The following is a 20,311-nucleotide window of genomic DNA, read 5'->3' as shown; positions in this document are numbered from 1 at the left end:
ATGTGCCCTGACTGGGAATCGAACCAGGGACCTGTTGGTTCATGGGTGGAGGCTCAACCACTGAGCCACACCCGCAGGCTCTTTTTTTTGGTACTAAGTCTTTGAAATCTGGTATGTTTTATACCTAACAGTACATCTGAATTTTGGCTAGACACATTTCAAGTGCCCAGTAGTACATGTAGCTAGTGAGTAGGGGACAGTGAAGTTAGAGCCCCTATCAGATTCAGGCTGGTAAATGACTGAGTAGATTAATTCATCCTCCATGCTGCTTCTAGGGAAGCTTTCCTTGCCCCCCCGCCCCCCGCCCTGCCTCCCCAGGCAGAGTTTGGATCTCTCTTCACCCTCCCCAGAGCACTTGGCACTTGGGACCAGCTCCTTTCTAAAGGAATGGAGACCTGGAAATGCAAGGGGAAAACCTGGTTCTCCTCCATACCCTACTGGGAGCACATGGCTGGTGGTTGTCATTAATAATGAAGAAACACCGTAACCGGTTTGGCTCAGTGGATAGAGCGTCGGCCTGCGGACTGAAAGGTCCCAGGTTCGATTCCAGTCAAGGGCATGTACCTTGGTTGCGGGCACATCCCCAGTGGGAGGTGTGCAGGAGGCAGTTGATCGATGTTTCTAACTATCTCTCTCCCTTCCTTTCTCTAAATAATCAATAAAATGTATTTAAAAAAATAATGAAGAAAGTACTGTGAGTTTCATAAAAGACAGGGTTCAGTGGAGGACCACATAGTACAATGACTTCTATGGGCCATTAAAAACTATGTCCCAGAACAAAGGTTTTTGAGTTGTGTTCTTAGAGTTCCCTTCCCAGGATGTGAGGGCAGGAAAATAGTGGAGTTCTGGCCTCCCTTCCCTTCAACCAGAGTTGGTTGATTTTTATCAGATTTATATACTAGTGTTCTGGGTAAAGAGCTCATTAAAAAAAAAAAATGTTTTCTGTGAAAAATACTTGAAAATCAATTTTAGAAGCATAGTGGTACAAGTAGGATATCTGTTCGATTCAGTAGACCAAAAGGCTGGATTGGTACCCTGTGGTCAGACTGCATTTCCTGAGCCCATGGTTGGCCCTAGTTTAGCTTGCTTAGGTCAGAGAACTTGACTTGGCCTTGAAGAGTCCATGGTCTGGTGGGATATGAGACTTCTGCATATAAAGCTACTAGAGGACAAGTAAAGAGCCCTGGGCTGGGCTTCAGAAGACCTGAAGTCTGCCCTAGACAGTTGGGCTCAGTGGATAGAGCATTGGCTTGTGGACTGAAGGGTCCCTGGTTCAATTCCTGTCAAGGGCATGTGCCGCAATTGCAGGTACTATCCCCTGCCCTGGTCGGGGTGCCTGCGGGAGACAACCAATCAATGTGTCTCTTTCACATACAGGTAGATGTTTCGCCCTCTCTGTTTCTCCCCCTCCCTTCCACTCTCTCTAAAAATCAATAGACAAATATCCTCAGGTGTGGCTTAACAAACAACAACAACAACAACAAAACCCAAGAAGACCTGAAGTCTAGTCTTGGCTTGTCCAGACTGACTAGGGAAACTCTAGGTTAGGTCTCACCCTTCTCTGGGTCTAAGACTCCTTCACTGGAAAACAAGGGGTTGAACCAGATAATATCTTTGAGCTCTGACCTATGATACACTCTTCATAATAATAATTAAGTAATTAAGGTTTATGCATGTAGCATATTGCTCATAGTTCTTTCATACCAGTTAGGTCATCTTGCTTTGTGCTCTAGTTAATTGTATCTGTACCTAATGTCTGTCTTCCCCACTGACTGTAAGTCCTTTGAGGTTGTGTCTGATTCATCTCTGTGTCCACCCATTGGGCCTGGCGCAGGCAGGCCTGAGCACACATTTGCCTCCAGTATATGTCTGTGGAATTAAATTGTCTTAACAAAGCACAAAAATGTATAAAACTATCAGAAGCCAGGTGACTTGGAGCCACTTTTATGGCACAGAGATAGGAAGGGCCAATAAGGTCAGAGGAGAGGGAGACAGGTAACTAGGTGAGACTGTTTGCAAAGGCTTCTTGGAAAGGGAGGGACTCAGCTGAAGAGGGTAGAAAGAGAGCACAACCCCAGAAGGGCTGTTTCTTCTTCCTGTTCTCTCACTTGCTTTCTCAGAATAGGTGAGCTTTTTGTGCTCACAAGCAGCTGAGAGACAAGGGCACCAAGTCGGGATGTTTAGAAGTGAGACACTACATGAAAGCATTTTGTTGGGGTAGAATAGAGAGATCACAGACAGGTTCTGGAGCCAAACAGCCAGGATTCAAATCCTGGTTGTACAGTTTACTTGGACAAGTCAATCAAAATGACCACTCTCTTTCATTTCTTGAACACACATTTATTGAAAATCTTTTCTGGGCCAGGTATAGTGTCACACCAAGGATGCAGGTGTGAAAACATAGACAAGTCCCTATCCTGATATAACTGGCAAAGAAAATAGATTTTTTTCTAATAAAAAAATTATATTTACTGAGAAGCATTCAGAATGTCAACAAAACAGCTGCAATTTTTTTTGCAATTAAAGAGTGGTATTCAGTTAACAGAACAACAATTATTTTGTATAAGTTGCATCAGAGACAATTGAAGATGTAAAAACTACCACCCCATATATAACTAATTTGTGCTGTGCACCAAGAACCTGCTTTAAATTTCCATGCCAGTTTATAGGCCCCATACTGTACCAGACAAGGTTAGTGGCTATTGAAAATACCACCAGGGCCTTGACCGGTTTGGCTCAGTGGATAGAACGTCAGCCTGCAGACTGAAGGGTCCCAGGTTCGATTCCAGTCAAGGGCATGTACCTTGGTTGCAGGCACATCCCCAGTGGGGGGTGTGCAGGAGGCAGCTGGTCGATGTTTCTCTCTCATTAGTGTTTCTAGCTCTCTATCCCTCTCCCTTCCTCTCTGTAAAAAATCAATAAAATATATATTAAAAAAAAGAAAAAGAAAATACCACCAGGACAGGACTATCTAAAGACACATTCGATAGTGGCTTAACTATACAAGAAAAGACACTTTACAGTTTAAAAACAAATCTTACACACCCTTACATTTCAATTTTTTTCCTTTAAAAGGAATGAGTTGTGTCCCGAGGTGGGGCAAATGCTTTATATACAAGGAAAAAACTGTGCTAGAACCAACTTATTCTTTGTTATCATCATCATCACCTTCTTCTTCTTCTTCTTCTTTGTCTTCTTCTTCTTCTCCTTCTTCTTCTTCCTTCTCCTCATCCTCTTCAACTTCCTCATCTTCCTTCTTTTTCTTGCCCCTTTCAGCCTGACAACTCCCTTTTTTTGCTGCATCAGGCTTTCCTTTAGCTCAGTATGCAGCAATATCTTTTTGTACTTCTCCTTTAGCTTAGCAGCTGTCTTCTCATCAGGCTGCTTGTCACCTGCAGCAGTGTGATCCCACATCTCTCCCACCCTTTTTGCAACATCACCAATGGGTTAGCCAGAATTCTCTCCTTTAATTTTTGGGCAACTTAGAACAAAACAAGAAAAAGGCCGAAGGAGGCCTCGTGGGTGCATTGGGATCCTTAAACTTTTTTTGTTTGTTTTCCCTTTAGGAGGGATATAGTTTTCATTTCTCTTTCATAATGAGCCTTGTCTGCCTTTGCCATGTCTTCAAATTTTTCTTTTCTCTTTAGCACATATGGTCTTCCACCTCTCTGAGCACTTAGAAAACTCAGAGAAGTTGACTGAAGCATCTGGGTGCTTCTTCTTGTTCTCCTCCTGGCATGTGTGCACACAAAAAACATATGACGGCCCTAGCCGGTGTGGTTCAATGAATAGAGCACCCACCCGCAGACTGAAGAGTCCCAGATTCGATTCTGGTCAAAGGTATGTACCTCTGTTGCAGGATCTATCACTGGCCCTGGTTTGGGCACATGTGGGAGGCAACCAATTGATGTCTCTCTCTCTCTGTCTCTCCCTCTCCCTCCCCCTCTCTCTAAAAATCAATGGAAAAATATCCTCGGGTGAGGATGAACAAAAACAAAACAAAAAACATGATGACATTTTGCCTCTTGGCTTCTTAGGATCTCCTTTCCCATGTTTAATTTTTTCCCTCAGTAAGCACAGAGTTGCTCAGTGCCCATCTGACTTGAACATGCCCTTGCACCGTCTCTATGGAGCTCAATGTACTGCAGTGGCTATGAGAGCCAGAAGCCAGGGAGATCGATCTTAAACAGGTAATCATACACAAATATAAGAGCATTTTGTTTCATTTTAAAAGGAGAATGACAATACGGTGTGCTTTGTGGGATTGTGAATATTAAATGAGATAATACAAGCGTCCAGCAGATTGTCCAGGGTATAACAAATGAACATTACTGTAGTTAATTTCTCCATATGCCCATGGTGTTCTCAGGTTCGTCCCCCTCACCAATTCTTCCTTCTTTCTCAAGGTCAAAATGCTAAAGCTGACTTGGTTCTCCTACAAGAGCAGGCTGGCGACAGAGAGGAGGAGGAGAAGGGCCCTGAACTAATCTCACCCCTGCCCTAGGAGCTTCTAGCTTAGTCCTCGCTGAACTCCAGCTCCTATAGCTCGCCAGTGGCCCATGAGGGTTTTCTGCTTAGCGCCAGTCCCTATCCCAGGCTCTTTAGGCTAACCCTAAATCAAAGTTCTCCTTTGACCCTGATGTGGTTCTAGGGACCTCACCTCTTGGGACTCCTCTGTATTCCCTGTTCTTCCCACTCTCAGTCTGCCTGAAGAGTGGAAGTAGAAGTCTGCCCTTCATTGCTATCCCTAAAGACAGCCTGATGTCCCATTTCGTGACGTGGGAAAATGAGGGGCAAGACAAGAGATGGCAGAGAAAGAACAGGGGAAGTGACAAATGAAACAAAATTCTAGAGTAGCATCCTCTGATCCATTGTTCCGGATTCTCTCCAAGAACCTAACTGGATAGTGGGAGGCGGGACCAAGGATATGCCCTATCTTCCCGGGGGGGGGGGGGGGTGGAGGGGGTGAGGGGGGCGGTCCCCTCTCCCAAGCAGGCAGAATAATAGTTGTCTTATTTGCCTCAGGGACAGCTTTGCATCTTTGAGGTTTTCCAAACTAGGTGGTACCCAGGTCACTGGCATAATCTGGGAAATTCCTTCTTCTTCAGCCCTGGTGTGTTCAGGAGTAACTCAGTTTGCACAAAGTCACACAGCTTAGCCAGGATGTAAATCTAAGCAGTCTAATTCCAGAACCCTTCACCCTCATCTGTGTACAGCCTTTCTGATTGCTTTAGGCAGTTACTTGTCCCTCTTCTGTGCTCCCTCACCTGCCCCTGTACCATTTCCTTTCAAGACATTATTCACAAGTACCAGTTGCTCTTCTAAAAACTGAGCTCTTTGAGGGTAGGAACTGGGTTGTTACGAACAGGTGGTCAGTAGATGTTAAATGGATGAGTGGACATTGGCAGTAAGATTCTAGAACTGATTCTGGCAGGGGAGATGATTCTCTTTGTGAAACTAGCCTGGGAAGCGTTGTGAGAAGCCAAGATCTCTTTTCCTATTCCCTATCCTGCCAGAGTGTGGCAGCTTCTCAGTAATGGCTGTACTTGCCATGTTTGGACACCAGGGAGCTCCACAGATAACACAGCCCAGACTCAGAGATTCTTAAATTTTTTCGAGCCAGAGATTTAGGACTGTATTACACTTCTGCTGAAGACTCTCTCACTTTCCAAATAAAAGCTATTGGTATCGCCGAAACCGGTTTAGCTCAGTGGATAGAGCGTTGGCCTGTGGACTGAAAGGTCCCAGGTTCGATTCCGGTCAAGGGCATGTACCTGGGTTGCAGGCACATCCCCAGTAGGAGATGTGCAGGAGGCAGCTGATCGATGTTTCTCTCTCATCGATGTTTCTAACTCTCTATCTCTCTCCCTTTCTCTCTGTAAAAAATCAATAAAATATATTTAAAAAAAAAAAAGCTATTGGTATCCAGAAACCCTGTAATATACAGGAAGGACAGCTAGGCTGCTGTACAGAACACACATCATTCATTATTCACTTTTATTAAGTACCAGGTAAGTACCTGGAAGAACATAAAGATGAATGAAACAGGGTCCTGGATGAGCTCAGGGGCTAATGGGGAAAATAGATATTTATTAGGTAATCACAATCCAGTTATATAAGTACTCTAAGCGATGTAGCAGAGACAGGACAAGTCAGGGAAGGTACTGGGTCTTTTTTTTTTTCTTCTAATAACTTCTGGTTCATGCTAGGCTGTCACCATTGGTCAAAGCATGAATGCTTTTATTTCACTTGAGCTGAAACTTTTAGGATGGAGAGGAAATCCCAAAGGAGAAAGAGAGCTTGGTGTGGTTGCCATGTCATCTTCTCAGCCTCAGTTTGTTCATTTGTAAAATGAGTACTGTATAGCTTGCCTTATCTAGCAGAGTTCTTGTGAGGGAGGAAATGAGATAATAGATATGAAAGCTCTTGAAAATTATGGAATAGAGTCACGAGAATTGTTTATCCAGTTTGATTTAACCAATGTCTGTAGGATATCTATTATGAGCAAAGCCTGAAGGTTGATTCAAGGGAGATACACCTGGCACATGTTAAAGGCTTAGTGTATAGGTTGTAAAAAGACAGATCACAAATAAAAAACTCTTTTCTTGCAGAGGCTATAATCACATGAGGATCCAATATAAGCTATTGAGTTGAGAGTCACAGCTTCTGAGCCAGGAATATCCATGAGGTCTCAGGATGTTCCTATCTTGTACCAGTAAAATTTTAAAGCTGAACTGGATCTATAATCAGGTACCTACTTATCCTATAGTTGGGGAGACAGATCCAGAGAGGAACTGGATTTTCTGTTGTCACATCATGATTTTGGAGGCAGAGAGGAGATCAGAATGTTCCTTCTGTTGTCCAGACCATGTTTTTGGCTCCCAGACACTATTTTTCATTTTGGTAAAATACACATAATATTAAAATTTACCATCTTAACCATTTTTAAATGTACAGTTCAGCATGTTAGCAACATTCACATTGTTTTGCAACCTATCTCTAGAACTCTTTTCATCTTGCAAAACTGGAACTATATCCATTAAACAATTCCCTATGCTCCCCAGCCCCCAACCCTTGGCAACTACTGTCCTACTTTCTGTATCTGTGAATTTTACTATTCTAGTTTCCTTGTATAAGTGGGATCATATAGTTATCTGTCTTTTGTGATTGGCTTATTTCATTTAGCATAATGTCCTCAAGGTTCATTTATATAGTAGCAAGTAGAATTTCCTTCTTTTTAAAGGCTGAATAATATTCTATTGTATGTATATACCACGTTTTAAAAATCCATTCATCTGTCTGTAGGCACTTGGGTTGCTTCTACCTCTTGGCTATTGTGAATAGCTTATAGCTGCTATGAAAATGGGTATACAAATACACTTTTGAGACTCTGTTTTTAATTTTTTGGGCGTTATATGCACAGAAGTAGAGTTATTGGATCATATGGTAATTCTATTTTTTAATTCACAGACACCATTTTAACCTCACAGGAAATGCAACAGGTTCTAAAAGATTCAAGATATTGATGTGAAATGGTAACAGACCCTTACTTCCTGCCTCTAGGCTCTTTGTATCAAATGGGTTATGAGCCCATAACCCCAAAGAAATCATGTGGCAGCTAAGAGAAATGATGCGGTTGAATTTAAAGGAAGTTGTAAGCATGCTTTCCTTTCCTTTATTCTTGTGTGTTCTTGTAGACAAATGAGTGAACAGGCAGATGGGTTGGCTTACACAGATGTGACAAACGAGCAGTCTGAGTGATTCAGGCTGCAGATGTGTTTTGTGTGGCTTACACTTTTAAAAATGAGTTGCTAATACTAAAAAAAAAGGAGGACATATAAAAAATCCGGTTTTTCATCTTCTCTTAAAGATGATCCAGCAATACCGAGTCTACCTTTCTGCCTGCTTTCCTGCGTGCCACGCTCCCCACAGCTTACTATACTTTCACCTACTCCTCTCAACTGTGTTACCTATCTGCCGGCTTTTCCATTTGAGTTTAAAACCCTGGCTCAGACCTAGTTGGCTTGGCTCAGTGGATAGAGCGTCCACTGAAAGGTCCCAGGTTCAATTCTGGCCAAGGGCACATGTCTGGGTTGGAGGCTTGATCCCCAGTAGGGGGTGTGCAGGAGGCAGCCAATCAATGATCCTCTCTCATCATTGATCTTTCTATTTCTCTCTTTCTCCCTTCCTCTCTGAAATCAATAAAGAAATATATATTAAAGACCCTGGCTCAGAGCATAGGTCTACTAGAACCTAGGTCAGGGGCTCATTTTCTGTTCTGGCCAATTTCCCAGCACACAATTGTTACTCAATAAATATTTGAGTGATCATATGGATTAACTCATGTCAACTTACTATGTGCAGGGCCCTATGAATGCATCCTTTTCCTCAGAAATGAATAAGGCATAGCCCTTGAGTTCTGAAAACTCACACTCTTATGGGTTAGGGGGAGGCAGACATGTGCATGGCCCAATTCTGGATTAGAGGGAATGGTCAGAGTTAAGAGTCTCAGAAAAGGAGACCTTGAACTCTATCTATGAGAGGCCAGCTACATGAGGAGTTGGAGGGTGGGAGGGAGTGTCTCAGAGAGAAGCAACAGCGCATACCAATGACTTAGGTTCCATGTGTTTGAGGAACTTAAACAAGGTCAGTGTGACTGGAGCTTAGGGAGAGTGGTAGCAGATGACGTTAGATATGTATTTTTATATCAACAATCTAACCCTTAAGCCAGGCAGCTGTTGGGCAAATCCGTGTTCCAGGTTTGGTGGGCTTGCTCAGAACAGGTAGTTAGCTTACCACTGTCAGTCAGAGGAGGGACTGGTCCAAATTCCTTCACCCGCCTCTGGTGCCAAGGACAGGGTAGGGCACAGAGCAGGTTTCTGTAAAGATTTGCTGACAGCATACTTGAGAAGAGAACAGGAAGTGCAGGCTCTGTTAAAGGAGGCCCAGGAGCAGCTCTCCCGTCACTGGGGCACTCATTCTCAGGTCCCTAACACCTCCTTCAAGTGACAAAGAGAGCTGGGAGTGTGAGGTGCGGGCAAGAACCAGCTACAGGCCCGACCCGCAAAAACCTCAAAGGGGAGGGGACTTAAGAGGCAGGTAGGAAAGTGAAGGGAGGGCATCCTACTTAGCTTGGATGAGGCGGGGAGGGGTCTGGACGGCCGACTGGGCTCTTTAGCCGAGACTTAAGGGATGTGTAGGGCAGTTTTCCCTTGAGTGATGTGGACTTTTCGTTTTCTGGCAGTTCCTAATGGGCCTCCCCTGGGGCGGGTCCTTGCTTTACTCCCCAACCCTCTGCAAAGGGGCAGGGCCTCCCAGGAGCTCGCGTTCTATCGGCAGTACCCAGATTTGCCCGCCAGGGGCCGCTACACACGGGTGACGAAGCGCGCGGGTTCCTAAGCTGCAGAGAGGCGGAAGCCGATTGGCTGCGCGGCGCGGCGGAGGGCGGAGCTTAGGAAGCCGGTTCTGAGTAGGGGGCTGGGAGCGCACCCCGGGCCAAACCGGGCCGGGCCGTTGTCGCCTCGAGCAGCCCCGGGCGGCAATCTTTTGTGCCGCGGGCCTCTGTCCAGCCCGGCTCTGGAGCTGAGGCGAGTGGAGCAGCACTGAGGCCCGGAGACCCGGGCAGGGCAGCTCCTGCCGCCTTCGTCGTCGCTGCCGCCGCAGGCCTGGGTTACCTGAGCCACTGCGTGTCAGGGGCCCGTCCGCCCGTTCGCGGACGGTTAGCGCGGGAGAGACTCTCGTCGGGGAAAGGGAGGCCGGCACCCGACCCTTGGCGCGGGAGAGGAGCCCCTGCGGAGACTAGCGCGGGCCGGGGGCCAGGGGATCCCGCCGGGGGCTAGGGGCGCCCGGTGGGTGCCTCCAACAGGTTATTCCAGGATAAACCGGGCGCAGGGGCGGGCCGGGCTTCGCAGGGGGCCGGGCGGCGCGGGGCGGGCCAGTGGGAGAGCACGCCCCCGCCCGCCCGGGCCCGCCCCGCGCCGCCCGCCCGCCCGCCGGGGAGCCGCTGTCCCGGGCCTGGCCCGTGCGCGTCCGCCTGCTGAACCTGCGCTCAGCCGGCCGCCTGGGCACGGGACTGGGCGGGGGCACTGACCTCGGCCTCGGAGGCCTGGGATCCCGGCGCCGCCCGCGCCCGCGGGGGCCTCCTCGCTCCGGAGCCGGTGCTGCTCGCCCCTCCACGGCGGGACGAGGCCAGGTGCCCCCCCTCCCCGCGCTTCTCCCCCTCCACCCCCCTGCTCGCGGGAGATTCCGCCCGCCCGCTCCCTCCCTCAGGGGTGTAGCCCGCTGCGGAGCTGACCGCGCGGCCGGCCCGGCAGCCACCCCGTCCAAACTCTCCGGAAGCGGCCCGGGCACACTGGGCGCTCAGGCCGCCCCAACTCCGGCGGACCCACTGTCGGAGCGGAGGCGACGGACCTCTTTCCGAGCCCAAACTTGGAGCCCTTGACCTTTGGGCTGTCGGAGGAGGCCGGCCCCCGAGTGCCTGGACAGCTGCGGCGCCTCGAGGGCACCCTGCCTGGAGTTCCAGGACCCACGGCCGCGCTCCCGGCCTCGCCTCGGGGGTCCCGCGGTGTCCGCGTCGGGCGCCTGCTGCCGAGACCCCGGGCCATGGGTCTGTGCGCGCGCCTCGCCCTGTGGCTCCTCTGGGGGCTCCTCCTGCACCATGGCCAGAGCCTCAGCCACATCCACAGCGAGAAGGCGACGGCAGCCGGCTCGGGGGCCAATAGCGAGGAGTCCACGGCGGAAGGTAAGGCTTTGCCACGGGCCGGGTCGGGCCGGGCCGGGGGCTTTGACTCGGAACCCAGGCGCCCACATGGGCAAGTTGAACTCGTCTTCTCCATGTGCCGTGGGATGGAGGACTCACACAGGGGCACTGCCGGTTCCCAGGAGTCCAAGGAGTTCTTCCCGTTCGGGAGACCTGGCTAAGGGGTTTTTCTCTCTTGCACCACTTTCCTCATCCCCCCCTCAGGATGTCGTTTGTGGGCAGTGAGGAGAGGTCTGCCTCTGGGGCCCCCTTCCCAGAGCTGCTTGTTCAGGAAGAGTGGCCAGGGCCCATAAGTCGATCGCTGTTGGCTTCTTCAGCACTTGGCAGCCCGGGGAGGTGGAGGCTACTTGGGTTGGGCAGTCAGGGCTAGGCCAGCTCCATTGGTATGATCAGGTGTGCCTTCCTATTCCAGCAAGTGTGGGAACCCCAGGCCCTCCCTTCCCTTAGGTAATCTGCTGGGTATTAGCTGTGACACACAGGGCACTTCCTTAGATGGAATTTTTAAAAATCTGTTTCCCACAAGGGCGTTCAATGGCCTTTCCTCAACACGGGCACCGTGTCTCGTCTGGGACCACTTGTTGACCTCTGTTTCTTCTGAGGGATGAGGGTGGGGATTCTGATACGTTTGTTCTGTCCTGGTTTCTCCTGTGTACTCACGGAGCCTGGTCAGAGAGCAGGAGCCTTGCTGGTGTTTTGGTGCAGAATAGAAGAGCCCTTTTTAAAATGCATTTGTTTTATACAAGGGTTAGAAGGAATTCTGTGTTCTTTCTCTGTTGCTCTCACGGTGTTCTGCCCAAAGCAGTGGGCTGCAGAGTGGGGATAGTTGATAGCTGGGTCCTTTCTGAGGTGGGCAAGCTCCAGTGAGAGGATGCTCAGTGGATAACCATCGATACAAGGAGGAAAAGGGAACAGGGCATGGTGGCCGGGAAGTTTCACGGATGCATTCAGAGGCTGGCTTTGGTGGTAGACTCTTTCTTAGGAAACCCCCTTTTAACTTCCTTGACTGGGTTGCGTGTGATTCCAGGTACCCCAAGGGCTGGGTTCCAACTGAAGTTAGGGTTGCCCTGTATACAAGCATGGCACCTTGGTGTTGCTTTGAAGATAGGTCCTTCTTGCATATTAATTCTTTTTCTCCATGTGGTGTCTTCCTTGGCCCCTGAAACATAGCTCAAAGCTTGGTCTGATTGGGCTGTGAAGTGAAAGACTGGTAGGCAGATGTAGGCCAAACTGTGAAGTAGCTCTAAGGAACATCTCTGTTGTTCCAGTGACATCCCTGTTTATAACTGATATGTTCCCTTTTAACCCTAAAATATGAGTGTCTAACATAAAATGAATATTTTTTTTTGGGGGGGGGGAGGTGTTTTATAGGTTAGACCAGGGGTGGGCAAACTTTTTGACTCGAGGGCCACAGTGGGTTCTTAAACTGGACCGGAGGGCCGGAACAAAAGCATGGATGGAGTGTTTGTGTGAACTAATATAAATTCAAAGTAAACATCATTACATAAAAGGGTACGGTCTTTTTTTTTTTTTTTAGTTTTATTCATTTCAAACGGGCCGTAGTTTGCCCACGGCTGGGTTAGACACAAGCTAAAGGGTGAAGTTTTGAATTTTAGGTATTAGCTAGCTACGAGGAATATGTTGTGTTTGTGGAGGGGAGTGATAAGTGAGAGGCATTCCAGCATCCTTCAGAACCACCCCCTAACTTGAGCTTATGGAGACAGTCTTTCCTACAACGCATTTCAGAGGCCTTGATGTGTTGATTATACCGCTTAGGCCTCTCTTGGTCTTCCTTTCAATTCAGAAATTAGTTTCTGCTGTCACAATAATATGGAATCCTAGGGAGGGAAGCCTCAGAGACCCGAGGGTGCTGGGAATGGCTATGGTTTGTGGGAACTTGGAGGCCCCAGCACTATTGTTCTGCCAGGTTGTCCCCTTGGGTCTGTCGGGAAGTTTGTCTCTGATTCATACAGGAACTAAGTTTTGCAAAGAGGTGGTTTGTGGAATGGGCACAGCTAGAGGATTTGGGGAGAAGTTTTATGCGCAGCCAGGAATCTTGTAGGTTTTCCAGTTCCTGTGTATCTTCAGAACACAGGAGTTTACTTGCTCTTAAAACTGCCACTTTTCTAAATCATATTCAACATACCCAGTCAATTTATATGTTCTCTGAAGTTTATATTTTACAATAACACAGCTATTTTTCTTATAACAGTCTCACAATAGCCCTGTTAGAATGTGGGGCAGAAGCTGGGTGAAGAATCTGAATCCTGTGCTCAGTCTTATAGACAGGTTTTCTGATGCTTAAGTTCTAGACCACTTCCATCGTCTCAGGCCCTGCCCTGGTAAATGAGCGCTGGGCAAGGCCAAGAGAATGTTATTTTTCTCCAGGTGAATTAGTGAGGCAGGCCTTGGTGACTCTGCAGCAGAGAGTGAAGAAAAGGCCTGTCTTTTTCTACTCTGGAGTGTCTTCTGCAGGGGCGAGAGAATTGGATATTTTCTCTTGTTGGATGTATATGCCCATCTAAAGGCCTGACCCTGTAGGGAAGGCAGGCTCTCTGGTAGCAGGCCCTCTCATTGGGCCATTCCTGTCACCTCCTGGCTCTTTGATGCCTGTACACTGAGCTATGCTAAGTCACTTTCTCATTAAAGATCTATCCTGGCTATGCTGCTCTGGGGCCTGCATTTCTGAAGCTGGCCTGGAACTCATGCTTGGAATCTCCCTTTGGACTCCGGGCTCACTACCTCTAGAAACTCAAAATGTTTTCTGCAGAATGTGTGTGAGGGGTCCCAGGTAAGTCTGGAGTTGTAACTGCTAGTGTTGGAGATATGAGGACCTCTAATCAGGAACTGTGGTTTGACTCAGTATAGCTAGAACAGAGCCTCAGAGGACAGACATGTAGGTTGTTTGTGGGGTGCAGTCTGACTTCTCAATAAACCCTGATGGAGTAGGAGGCCAGAGCCATGCCTGCCCACCCAGCTAGTTGCTGTTGCTTCCAAGGCTATAAATGGCTTGGCCATCTTGGTAGCTATGCTAATTTTAGCTGAGGGTGGCTCCCCGGAACTGGACTGGAGCCAAGGGCAGGTGGGTGGGGCTTGACTGAGGCTAATATTGGAGGCTGGGGAGAGGGTCACAGTAATCCTGGGGTAGCCAGGACATCATCTGCACCCATGCCTCAGCTTTGACAATCACCTGTAGCTAGGTTAATTTATTTAGCAAACATTGAACAGTGCCAGCTCATGTGCTATTTAAGTGCCTGTTCTGGGCCAGGCAATATGTTTGGTGTTGAATTTAAGGCTGAACAAAACAGACAGGTTCTCTGCCCTCATGAAGTTTACAGTCTAGTGGGGAGATAGGAAATAAATACATAAGTAAATATAGTATATTGTGGTAAGTTCCATGGAAGAAAACAAACAGAGTGCTATGATGGAGAATGGAAGGATAGAGATCCCGCTAAAGTAGGAACCCAGTGCCTGGTAAGACTTTAATAACATCAATAATAATAGCAGCAAACATGTTTTAGTGCTTACTGAAATCGTTTTGGGCACTATTCCAAACATTTATTCTTCCAGTCATTCTGTGTGCTAGTATTAGCCTCATTTTATAGGTAAGGAAATGGAATCATAGGTTAAGTAACTTTTGCCCGAGGTTATACAATATTAGGGAGTAGAACCAGAATTTAAACCCAGGCAGTCTGATTTTTCTCTCTACCTCCCAAACCGCTACGTTATACACTTTCTCAAAACTCTTGTGATAAACTTTGTAATAGAGGTATTGTATATACATAGCGAAGGCTGTGGGAAACCCAGAGGAGCAAGTGACTAACCCTGCCTGGGCTAGCTGGGGGAGGCTTTTCGGTTTCCCTCATAATTTTTCTCAGATCTTGGGGAGCTAAAAAGTAATTGCCTAATTCAAAAAAGCTAAGAGGTGGAAACATCAGTTAGTTCCACCCAGTTTTTTTTTTTTTAAATACATATGAGGAAATTGATGTCTAAAGAGGCATCAAACAGAAGTTCCATCTGAGTTATTAGAACTAGACTAAGACATTTGAGTCAGGGACCTGCCTCAATCAGTTATTCAGTCCATAAGCTCATAACTAGTGCTTACTGCTTGCTTTGCACTGTGGAAGGAACTTAGGGCTACCACAGAAATCCAAGTAAAAAACAACAACCAACTAAAGCAAAGTAAAGAAATAAGAAAAAAAAGATAAGGAAAAAAATAAAGAAGTCTAAATCTGGGGTTGGGGTGCAGATATAGGATATTTGTTTAGAGATTATTAAATACAACATAATGCACAGGCTTAATGAAGCTCAAAACCAGGTACTGTAGACTGTAGATTAAGGGTTAAGTGAGTTCTGTGTGGGCTGGGCTAGGCTAAGGTGGTTGGAGAGGGCTTCCTGGCAGGCGGGGTAGGGCACAGGTTGAAGAGAACCAGGAGGGAGTGATTTGATTTGGGGAAGGATGAGGGAAATGTAAGTGTCTTAGATGTCTCTTATCACCACTGTAAGCACCAGGGGGTCTCACTGTTTGGTGGCTGAATAATTATTGGGCAGAGTTGCTTCATAGTTGGCCAGCTACCTCGCATGAGGGCCCATAGACAGGAACATTGCAGTCATGTGTGATCTAGCAGCAGATCTAGTAAGTGCCCTAATTTGGAAGTAATGAGGAGTGTAAATAATATTTTAAGATATCTGAAACAATTGTAATGTGACATGAAAATGACTATAATTTTTATTGGTGACAAAAATCATAGGTACTACTTATAATATTGTAGTTGGTTGCTTACAATATGTAATTAAAGGAAATGTTAACTTTCAAGAAGAGAATATTGAAAATAAAGATATAATTTCTTTCTCATCCATATTCACAGGTGCCCTTGAATTCTCCCCATTAGCTCCTTAGGAATGTGGAACCTTCACATTAAGAACTCTGTCTGGCAAGGAAGAGATGGGGTCCTGTGGAGGGGTGTGGTTTCTGAGATCTCCGCAGGACTTGGGTCTGAGCCCCAAGAGGCCCCTCATTTCCTGCAGAGTAGCTTTGACATATGTTGCTGAGTGACTTCATGGGCTTGCTGTGGTCCATTTTCCTTTGTGGGAAATGATTCTCCAGGAAACTCAGTAGCTGTGCTTGGGAGACTTTTAGGGAGAGAGAAAGATACCAAACTGGGCCTCCAACAGAGCTTTCCTTTTGGTTACTGCTGATAAAAAAATATTATGAAATATTTAAGATATACAACATAGTATAAAGGATAATACATTGAATACCCAGGTGCCCACAATAGTTTAAGAAATAAAATAATAGTACAAAGCTTTCTTCTATTACCCTCAGGACACTTTGTATAAATCTCTTTTGTAACACTAGTACATTGTATATGTTTGTTCTCTCACAAGTATAAGCTTTTTGTAGAAGAAGAGAGGAGCGTTATTACTTTAGCTCTGTTTTTATTGTCCCTAGGCTAAAACTTGTATTAAAAGTTTGTTGGAAAGCTTGAATCCAGGGCCTGTCTGAATGGATCATATTTTCTGTCTTCATTTCAAACTATCTCATATATCTTGGTACACATTCTGGGCTTTCCCCTCAACCCTTGGAAGTATTGCTTGTCCAGGGCACTTTGTATTTTCATCCAAACTCAGATCTGTTTATACCTTTCAATCTATTATTTTATCAACTTTGGAAGTAGTTAGGGCTGTTTTTATTATTATGCCCATTTTAAAGATGAAGAATTTATAGCTGAGAAATTTGTGTCACATAGCTAAAAAGTGGCAGGATCAGAACAATGGCTCTGAGGATCTGTGTACTAAGCCCTTGCTGTTTTTTTTTTTATCAAATACAGTAGGGGCCTGGTGCACGAATTTGTGCATGGGTGGGATCCCTTGGCCTGGCTGGCGATCAGGGCTGATTGGCGCTGGCTGGCCAGGGGGAGGGACCGCAGGAGGTTGGCCAGCTGCAGGAGGTTGGCTGTGGGAGTGCACTGACCATCAGGGGCATCTCCTGCATTGAGTGTCTGTTCCCTGGTGGTCAGTGCATGTCATAGTGACTGGTCGACCGAACAACCGGTTGTAATGGTCACTTAGGCTTTTATATATATAGACTAGAGGCCCAGTGCACGAAATTCATGCATGGGTAGTAGGGTTCCTAGTGGCTGCTGGCTGTTGGCCGGGGCCTCCCTTCCCCCGGCTGCCTCCCGCCACCGCCGGCTGGGTCCTCCCTTCGCACCTGCCTTGGCCTGGTGCCGGCTGCACCATCCCACTGTAGTCCCACTCTCATCAGGGCCCATTGGGGCCAGCGGCACCTCCACTGCTGCCCGCTGCCAGCGCCATGTCGCTGATGCCCACCATAGTCCACGCTGCCCTCTGGTGGTCAGTGCATGTCTAACTCCCGGTCAGTCAGACTCCCACCCATGGGGACAATTTGCATATTAGCCTTTTATTATATAGGAAGGATTACCTGTTGATGTGTTGCTCACTGATCTGGCATTGGGAGCCTATAGCCTCAATGGTTTGGAGATAGCTGTGTTAACAAAAGTGTAAGAACAGTCTAATTTCCTATCACAAAGTGCTGCTCTGGAAGATGGTAGAGTCTACAATCTTACCCCCATACCCTGTTGTTGGAGTTATCTGTGTATATGCCTGCCTTCCTTGATGTTCCATACGCTCCTCAAGGGTTATTAGGACAGCATGCTCCTAGCACAAGGCTTGGCATATAGCCTATAAAGTTTGTAGAACTAAATTGAAGAATACTTATTGTCTGTTTCTGATTCTACTATAGTTACTAGGCACTTGGTTAGAAGTTAAAAAATATTTCTTTGGAAAGGGTTAGGTGAAGTTGAAGGAATAAGCTTCATTTACTTTGAAAGTTCACTGTTTTAGAATTTCTCATTTGTCTTTGTTAAGAAAAACCATCCAGATCACTTTGGGTCCAATAGTCTCACTTCACTTGGAAGAAGTTTGTCTAATATTTTAAAGTAACCAAACTCTTATCATTGTAGTTATTACCAAGAGTTATGAGTAGCTGGAAAATTGTCTAATTCATATGTGTAGTGGGGAAAGGAGTGTGTGGGCTGAATAGAAGCCTAGATGTAAAGTGAGATGATTCGCTTTGGTTTTCAGAAGGGTCTGAGTTGGCCACAGCCATCAGACCTAAATATAGTACCTGGATTTAGGGGAGCATCAGAGTTTCAGTTCCTTTCCTTATTAGCTGTGGATCTAGTGGAGGGTAACTCATCTCATTTCTCTCAGCCTTAGTTTTTTCATTTGTAGAAAGGGAATAACCTTAATGAATAAATTTGTAGTGAGGCTCAAATAAGATAACCTAGGTGGTGAAAGGGCTTTATAACTCCAAACTACTGCACAACTAGGGATAGTTGGGTCCTTTCAAACTTTGCTTTTGTGTGCTGAAAAGCCTCAGTCAGAATCTGAGTGTTGGCTTATGATAGCACCTCTCTGTAGTTGCTTCTCTGAACCTGCTATAGGTCCATTGTTTTATTCTGGTGTGGCCAAACTAGGCTTTTAATTAAGGCTTACTCTAGGCCAGAGGGAAGCTGATGATAAAGTATGGGTGCTAGTCTTTGACTTTATTTCTGGTCCATACCCCCTTCCTTTAACTGCAGACTTGAAATGTCTGGCCAAATGGGCATGGTCGCCATCTATGTTGGTGCATAACAAATTATCCTAAAACTTAGAGGCTTAACATAATAAACATTTATTATCTCACAGTTTCTGTGGGTTAGGAATCTGGTTGCTGCTTAGCAAGGTGCCTCTGGCTCAATATCTCTTATGAGGTTGTAGGCAAGCTGTTAGGCTGGCATTGAAGGCTCAACTTGGGGGAGGGTTGCTTTTAATTTATGTGGTTGAATGGCAGGCCTTGGTCCCTTGCCACATGAGCCTCTCCATTGGTCTGCCTCATGACATGATAGTTGGCTTCCCCCACGACAAATGATCCAAGAAAGAATGAGAGTGCTCAAGATGGAAGTTACAGTCTTTTTTATTACCTAATTTTGTAATTGATATGCCACAATTTTTGCCATATTCTATTTGTTAGAAGCAAATCACTAAGTTTAGCCCACACTCAAAGTGAAGGGCCAGGCTGGTTGGTGTTCAGCGGTTGAGCATCCATCCAGGAACCAAGAGGTCACTGGTTCAATTTCCAGTCAGGGCACATGCCAGGGTGTGGGCTCCATCCCCAGTGTGGGGCGTGCAGAAGGCAGCTGATCAATGGTTCTCTCTCATCACTGATGTTTCTATCTCTCCCTCTTCCTTCCTCTCTGGAATCAATAAGAAAAGAAAAAAAGAAGTGAAGGGATTACACAAGGGCATGAATATCAGGAGAGCAGGGATCACTGGGAACGTCTTAGAGGGTGCCTATGATATCACCTTAGGGTCATGATCTTGGGAACAATGGCTTCTAGGTGCTGTGTCCTCTTAGCTCAAGCTTGTCAAATTCAAAGGCCAACATGAGTCAAATAAACAAGGTTTAAATTTATGTGGGCCCCCAAAAAACAAAAGTTTCTATGTTCATAGAAATATAGGTTTGCCCTGACCAGTTTGGCTCAGTGGATAGAGCGTCGCCCTGTGGACTGAAGGGTCCCGGGTTCGATTCGGTCAAGGGTGTGTGCCTTGGTTGCGGGAACATTCCCAGTGGGTGGTGTGCAGGAGGCAGCTGATTGATGTTTCTCTCTCATGGATGTTTCTAGCTCTCTGTCCCTCTCCCTTCCTCTCTGTGAAGGATCAATAAAATAAATTAAAAAAAGAAAAGAAATGTAGGTTTATTTCGATAGACATGCTGAATACAAAGGGCTGAAATAAATGAGTAATCAACATAAAATAATAAAACATTTTAATACAAATTAATATTTTTTCTTGAACATTAACTTACCAGACACTGAATAACTGCACAAATTAATAAGTGTAACGCAAATAAACCTATCTTTCTTCTCCGAAAGCGAAATATTTCCTATTTTGCATACCAAACAAGTTAGTACAAGACTAATAACATGGCAGTCGGCTGCTAAAATATTCGCTGCTAGTATTAGTGGAGAGAAACGGTATGCCTGCGCGGAAGGCGCATAAGGGAAATGAATGCAACATGATTATAGTAATCAGTCATTAGGGAATGTGGTAGTTCGTTATTAATAACTAGAGGCCTGGTGCACGAAATTTGTGCATGGGGGTGGGAGGAGTCCCTCAGTCCAGCCTGCACCCTCTCCAATCTGGGACCCCTCGGGGATGTTCGACTGCCTCTTGCAAATCAGAACCACTGGCTCCCAACTGCTCACCTGCCTGCCTGCCTGATCACCCCTAACCACTCTGCCTGCCTGCCTTATTGCTCCTAACTGCTCTCCCCTGCCAGCCTGATCCCTCCTAACTGCTCTCCCCTGCCGGCCTGATTGCCCCTAACCACCTCTACCTCGGCCCCCGCCACTGTGGCTTTGCCCGGAAGGATGTCTGGAAGATATCCGGTCTAATTAGCATATTACCCTTTTTTTAGTATCGATTATGCATAACAGGATATTGTAAAAACTAAGTTACAAAATTTTTATTAAACCGTTTCTTACATAC

At 46.4% G+C, this 20,311-nt stretch overlaps 1 protein-coding gene and 1 pseudogene across 7 annotated transcripts in view; one reads left to right on the top strand and one right to left on the bottom strand.

Moving 5' to 3' along the window:
- Positions 1-3,072: 3,072 nt before the first annotated feature.
- On the bottom strand, positions 3,073-10,604 carry LOC308525487 (high mobility group protein B1-like; annotated as a pseudogene). Its single transcript has 3 exons — positions 10,411-10,604; positions 4,008-4,066; positions 3,073-3,767 (listed from the first exon to the last, which is right to left on the bottom strand). The product of its transcript is annotated as a high mobility group protein B1-like (transcript).
- Positions 10,079-20,311, top strand: part of STIM1 (stromal interaction molecule 1) — a 213,052-nt gene continuing 202,819 nt past the window's right edge. For 4 of the 6 annotated variants that reach the window (XM_081098658.1, XM_081098654.1, XM_081098655.1 and 1 more), the window contains exon 1: positions 10,387-10,741. In XM_081098658.1, the coding sequence (XP_080954784.1) occupies positions 10,603-10,741 (139 nt within the window). In that variant the 5' untranslated portion in view covers positions 10,387-10,602. Of the gene's footprint in view, positions 10,742-20,311 lie in introns of all 6 variants that reach the window. The other 2 variants (XM_081098656.1, XM_081098657.1) reach the window with 2 other exon arrangements.

Source organism: Myotis nattereri (genome assembly GCF_964212035.1).
Source record: "Myotis nattereri genome assembly, chromosome: 9".
NCBI lineage: Eukaryota > Metazoa > Chordata > Mammalia > Chiroptera > Vespertilionidae > Myotis > Myotis nattereri.
The sequence above is the reverse complement of the archived record's forward strand: the minus strand, read 5'-3'. Positions and strand labels throughout refer to the sequence as shown.